This window comes from Lotus japonicus, chromosome 4, assembly GCF_012489685.1.
Source record: "Lotus japonicus ecotype B-129 chromosome 4, LjGifu_v1.2".
NCBI lineage: Eukaryota > Viridiplantae > Streptophyta > Magnoliopsida > Fabales > Fabaceae > Lotus > Lotus japonicus.
This window is the reverse complement of record NC_080044.1, coordinates 74,101,172-74,107,537: the sequence shown is the minus strand read 5'-3', so window position 1 is coordinate 74,107,537 and position 6,366 is coordinate 74,101,172. Positions and strand designations below refer to the sequence as shown.

Genomic DNA, 6,366 nt, shown 5'->3' with positions numbered 1-6,366 from the left:
AAAAACTTTGTAAGGAATAGCACCACTCATCCTAATTTCCCTTTCACAGTCTGTTAAAGGTTCTTTTTATTTTTTCCAATGTTAACATCATGAGACTAATCTCTCACCCTATTGTTAACTCACTAAGTGGTAAAGGACTAGCCAATTAATTTCTTTTATTCGCAATAATTGAGAATCAAACCTCCCACTACTTGCTTACGGGAGTAGTGATCCACTATCTCATTCCACTTGGTTTGCACAAAGTGCATGATCACAGGGAAAATTATGTTATTAGAAAGTAAAAGTGAGACAAGACCATGTACATTGAAACAAACATTTCATTTTTCTCCCTTGAAAGAAGACAGTTTCCTGGCTTGTAAACATCATCACTAACAATCGCTTTTATGTAGCAACTCACACACACAGGTTGCTTGTAAATTACAAGGTTTTGGGAACGTATAATGGATCAACTTCTCCCCTCAATCAATTCTAGCGCCTAGAAACTACTCACTCACGGAACTTTACCCAAAAATTGATTGATTTCAGAATCAATTTTAGATGGATTTCCAAACATGCACTAAGATGATATAACATTTTAGTGACCCATAAAAAGATGAGCAATCCTGGGAAAAAAGGTGCAAATTTATCCTCTAATAAATTGCAATGTTGTCTTCAAGGTAATATATATATCACAGCCAACCACAACAAATGTGAGTGTAAGATGGCAATTTTCCTGTTTGGCGTATGTATTCTGCTTGAGCTGCAGTCCTTTCTGCTTCTCGATTTTTTCTAGCTTCGGCTGCCGCACGTTTTTCTTCTGATCTTTGCCTTGCCATAGCAATCTTTTTCACCATTTTTGCATGTGTCTGGGCTCTCATTTGCTCAACTTTGGCCTACAATGTACAACATAGTTTCAATCAAGTTATTTAATCAAGTTCCCTTGTGGATTTGGTCTAATATTGAATGTGATGTTATTTAATCAAGTTCCCTTTTGAAATGGTTTGAGTTTATCTTATAGCATAAACGCTTATGCAAGTGCTTGGATGAGCTTGTGTAAATAGTCTGTGACCTGCCCATAAGCTGTTTTGAAATTATTTTCATAATTAGCTCAGATTAGCTAGTGAATGAGTGCTTATACCTACCTATACCATATTTTGAATTTCTCAAATTAACTTATGAATAAGCACTCACACAATAATCATTTAATTAAGTTGTTCACCCAAACACAGCCTATATCCCTAAGTAGTTAGTAATGTTTTTTAAATATAATCAAAGAGATATGTATTACTTAAGATCTAGATAGATAGTCTCCTACTCCCTCTCTTTCCCTCCAAATATACACTAATGTTTTGCAATCTCTTAAAAGCACACTTAGGTTTTAAAATATGCAAGAATAATGAATATAGACTACATGCAAAAGATAACTACCTCAGTTCTTCTCATTTCTGCTTCTAATTTTGCCTTTTCCTGACTTTCCCATGCTTGAATTTTGATTTCCTCACGCTTAAATCTGCAAAATTTTGACATGGAATAATCACATAAGAAAACTTGAATAAGTTACTAGTATGTTTGGTTTAGCTTTTGAAAATCGACTTTGGATCCAAAATCAATTCTAGCCAGAAGCTCTAAGTGTAGCTTTTGAGTAGAAGTGCATTGGCTTTTGTGCCCACCACTCAATTAAACGCAAACTACATAGTTTTATAATCACGGTTAACTAAAGCCTAACAGAGAATGTGAGTAAAATAGAAACCTTGCAGTATGTCTAGATTTTTCAGCTTCCTCCCACAATGCGGCACGTTTTTCAATTTCAATTCGCTCCTGTTCCCGGGCATTTGTTTCGGCTGCAGAAGGTTTTTTATTTTCCTGATCATCTTTGCTTGCCCATGCAGCAATGTTCATCTTACCAAGCCGCACGCCGAGGGCTGCAATCTCCCTCCTTGTCTTGAGCTTCATTTCCTCTTCAGACAAATGTTTATTGCTTTTTACAGCTGGAAACTGTGAGTCCTCGTCGCTTGTGTTGCCCAAAGGTGTAGGGGCAGGTGCGCCTCTCCTAGGAGTGGAGGGCACTGAGGAAGTTGGGCTGCGTATCGGAGTTGCTGAACCTACAGGAGTAGCTGTCTGCGAAGGTTCTTGACTCGGCACCGGGGTCATTTCAGTTCCCATGTCCCTCATGGCAACAGATCTTATCCCAGGAATCCCTGCATCATAAGAACAAGTTAATCTAAGTATCTACACTCTGACCATGTAACCTATGGATACAATCTGCATTTAGCGACAATCAAATGCACTGGAATATCCAAATGGGACTTTCTATGTTTCAGTCAGATCATTTATCTGCTAATTTCATATATATAGTCTATTGCTGTTACGATTAAGAATCTTGGTCTTGAGCATAACAAAGACATCTACACTCAAAAGCATAGATAAAAAGGATGTACTAAGTTTCAGCCTGCAATAGTTGGCCTAAGTCGAAATTGTTTAGAAAATTTTATTTTCCAGACTTCCAGTCTACATGGACACTACTTATATATTAAGTACGAATAATAATGCCACCTTATCTCCAGCTGCTGGTTTATGATGTTACACATAGTAGATTTTCACATTTATGATTCTCTAGTAATGCAATGAGGTGAAGGTTTTTAGAATATGGTTTCCCCAAGCATTGTTCATTCTCTTGATTAAATCATGTTTGGATTAAGTTTTTTTCCCTAAGAATCATTTGCGTATGGCACGCAGAAGCTACTCACATATGCTTCTTCTTAGACTTGATTTTGGAATTTGAATCAATTGTAGAAGGATTTCCAAACATGTACTAACTAAATTTCCAAACACGAATCAACTATCTCAAAAGCTTAAGTTGTTGACATGAATGGTACACAAATGCTTAGAATACGTTTTCATTTTTTTTCCTCAAAAGTGGATATCCAAAATAAATAAATAAACTATCATTATTGTGTTAGGATGAGATCTTCAACAAACCTGTCTCATTCTCTGTACTACTTGAGCAAGATAAACCTAAATCATTTACTTCCTTTAAATCTTTGCTTTGGGGAAAAGACTCTGCCACTGGGATTCTTCCATGTGCTTGACCTGAAACTGAATGAGCATCAGATGGAACAAAAGAGAATTTCTCAAATCCCGCGTGCGATGCTGGTTGACAGAAATCGACTCGCTTTGTTTCCGTCACCTTGGTTGCTGGGAGCTTATGATCATAATTACCAGACTCGGGAGCAACCCTCACCATACTCGCTTGCAAGCGATTCGCTAGGCCATGTACATTGATATTCTTTTTCGAGTAACTTGCTTGTGTATTTTGCCTGTTCATGATCCATTTTTCCGCATCATTCCACTTAGAAGGAATTGGTCTCAATCGGGATCTTGTTGCAGGATTGCTCACTGGTCTCTCTCCTTTATCAAATTCGAAACTTGATGAGCTAGCATTGCTGTCATAGTCAAGATTCTCATCTTCTGTTGTTCTCATCGGGTGAATTGCGCTTGAACTTCCAGTGTCAAGCTTATGAAAATGCTGCGTTTTTACGCGTACTGTGTCACCATTTTCCCTAGGCATTGTCTCCTTTGGTTCATGAGAAGTATGGTCACTCTGTCTCTGATTCAGTACTGCATCACTTGATGGCTTTAATGATAGGACTTCTAAGCTTGGAGATGTAACTGGAAGGAAAAATGTCCTAATTAGCTCCACAATAAAAAAAATTAAAAAATTCCTACACACACACAAGCTTGGACAATTTCTGTCTAAAATACATGATAAAAATTTATATGGAAAAATTACTACTCAGTTTCAAAATGTTGGTTATTTAAGGTGTGCAGAAGATGTCATTTACTGATATAAAACACAGAAATACCCTTATTTATACTTATATCATTTATCTATACCTACTCATTAGTGGATGCTAGATAGAAGAATAGTGGTTGGTCAAGATAAAAGGTGATAAGGTGAGACAATTTACTAGATGGGATTTGAATAGAAAAAAATTGATAAATATCTTGAGTTTCTAAACAACATACATATTTTGAAAAAAAAGAAAAAAAACTACTCCAAAATCTGGAATGGAGGTGGTAATAAATTGCAATAGCAGACCTTCATCATCAAGGTTGTCACTGTTTGAGGAAAGTAAGCTATTCACAAATTCAGCATCCTCAATTCTTGAAGGGGAAGTTCTGGATGAGTTACTGTTGGATCCATCCTTCTTCCTAGGCCCCAACAACTTCATCCTTAGTTTACTGGGAGAAATTATTCCAGCCTGCAAGTATGAAAAGAATTACAAATTGCATATTATCCTCATCAAACAAACACCAAGAACAACTCAATTAGCAAAATCCAATTTGCAACACACTTGATAAACAAAGATACCCTTTACACATGAGTACATGACCACTCTCTTTCAAACAAAAGGTCCACCCCCATCATTTCCACCCCATAACTTTTTTTAATTGAATCATGCTCTTCCCACTCCTTCCTCTTTTTTCAGCCTCTTTTCCATAATCATGAAAAATCAAACCCTTCCATTTATTAGAAAAGATGGAAAACCCCAAAAGCACAATTTTTGAAATAAAGTTAGAATTTTCACTTGGAGGGAATCCATGTAACAAAGTCCATAAAGAAACAGAATTGATTACTGTTTGTTCTGTACTCCTAAAACAGGAACGTTGAATTGAGATGACCAAAAAATAAAATCTAAGACAAGTAAGTACCATTTTCCCACCAACCCAGTTTCTGAAACAGGAAAAAGATTCAATTTTGATCAACAAAAACATGAGCTTAGATGAAGTTGAACAGTTCCCACAAACCAAACATAAAAAGCTCAAGTCTTCAAAAACAAGCAGAGAGAGAGAGAGAGAGCTGGGGATAAATGGTAAACCTGAACTTTCTGTATTCTCTCGTACTCCATTATTGGATCTCTGTATCTCTAAGTTGGAAGGTAGCTAATGCAGCAGAGAGGTAGGAGAATGAGTTGAATTTTGCAGCTTAACTAGCTTGTGTGTTTGTGACTTTGAACTTGTGAATGAATGAAGAGAGAGAGTTGAAGAAGAAGAAGAAAGTGTTGAATGAAGGAAAGGAAACTGGGTTCCTGTGCAGTACGGGGGATGCTGTGCCTGAGCCTGAGCCTGAGCCTGAGCCTGAGCCTGAGCCTGTATCTAAACTATGATCAAAGCCACGCCATCAGAGAGCATGGGCCCGCTCTATGTTCACAGATCACACTGCTTTCACTTTTACACTTTTATCCCTTGCTCCCTACAAGTAATCTTTCCTTTTAGTGAAAACACAATCTACATTATAGGGCTCCAATAAGATAAGTCTCGTTTGAAAGAGTTTACCTGATAGTATAAGCGTTTTGTAAGTGTTTATGAAAGCTTATGCAAATAACTTATGATATATCATAAGCTGTTTTGAGCTTATTTTCATAAGCTACTCAAGATAGCTTATGAAAAAGAGTTTATGCTTATATATAGTTTATTTTCAATTTATTTCAATAAATTTTTTAAAATATCTTATGAATAAGCGCTTATGACATAAGCTTTTATTGTCGCTTATGACCATATATAATCGCTCAATTAAGTTGTTTTAATTTCCCAAACGGGGTCATAGTGTATGATCAATAGATAATCACTTCTAGGTAAGAGCATCAAAGAATATTCTCCAAGATGATTGCTCATCAACTGAGGTTTTACTAAACACAAGAAATCCAAAATCTCAACTTAATTGTCTCATTGAACAAATAGTCTATACTTAGCTATAGAAACAGTTTATCTTTACACACTATATTATATTCACCTTCATCTGGTGAAAGGTAAAAAGAGAATAAGAGAAATAAGTGATGTGTTTCATTTTTGTGCGTGCATAAATACTTGCGACGGTAAACAATTTTACTAATAAGGTGAATAAAAGTTGGGCAAAAAGTAAAATGTGTTTATTTTGCTGATGAATTTTATGGTGCCCATAAATTATTTTTGGTGAAATGTTTACATTGAGTGATTTAGTATATTATTGTCATGTATGATAAAGTTTTGGTAGTCCAAGCCTATTGATGATAAAGAGAGAATTTTGGTGATGCAGATGAGAAGAAGGATAGATATATTTCAAAAAATGTTTCTCCATACGCATTGTTAGTGATCAAATTTTGTATTAGATGCTTAAATAACTCAACTATCTATCAGTTGTACTACACATTGTTAGTAACAATATTAATATTTATAATTTATAAAAGAAAATAGGCTTAATACATCAGAAGGCCCCTGTAATTGTAAAGGGAATCAAATTCAGGGCCTAAAAAATTTTTGCATCAAATTGGGTCCCTAGAAATTTTTTTTTAATTCAATTAAGGCCAAAGTGTGTCCGCAGACTATTTTATCCCAATCATCAATTCC

The 6,366-nt window shown here is 35.8% G+C and overlaps 1 protein-coding gene across 1 annotated transcript; it reads right to left on the bottom strand.

Annotated features, from left to right (window-relative positions):
- Positions 1-299: 299 nt before the first annotated feature.
- Positions 300-5,150, bottom strand: LOC130716160 (flocculation protein FLO11). Its single transcript, XM_057566361.1, has 6 exons — positions 4,860-5,150; positions 4,079-4,241; positions 2,959-3,648; positions 1,730-2,177; positions 1,408-1,489; positions 300-872 (listed from the first exon to the last, which is right to left on the bottom strand). Exons 1-6 carry the CDS (start codon positions 4,887-4,889, stop codon positions 669-671), a joined length of 1,617 nt encoding a protein of 538 aa, XP_057422344.1. The 5' UTR covers positions 4,890-5,150; the 3' UTR covers positions 300-668.
- Positions 5,151-6,366: the final 1,216 nt, after the last annotated feature.

Excerpts from the sequence above, each read along its gene's own strand:
- LOC130716160 (XM_057566361.1), bottom strand. The coding sequence starts at position 4,889 with ATGGAGTACGAGAGAATACAGAAAGTTCAG. Across the intron at positions 1,490-1,729 it reads AAATCTAGACATACTGCAAG|ATTTAAGCGTGAGGAAATCA; the intron begins GTTTCTATTTTA and ends AAAATTTTGCAG. Across the intron at positions 873-1,407 it reads CAGAAATGAGAAGAACTGAG|GCCAAAGTTGAGCAAATGAG; the intron begins GTAGTTATCTTT and ends TGTACATTGTAG.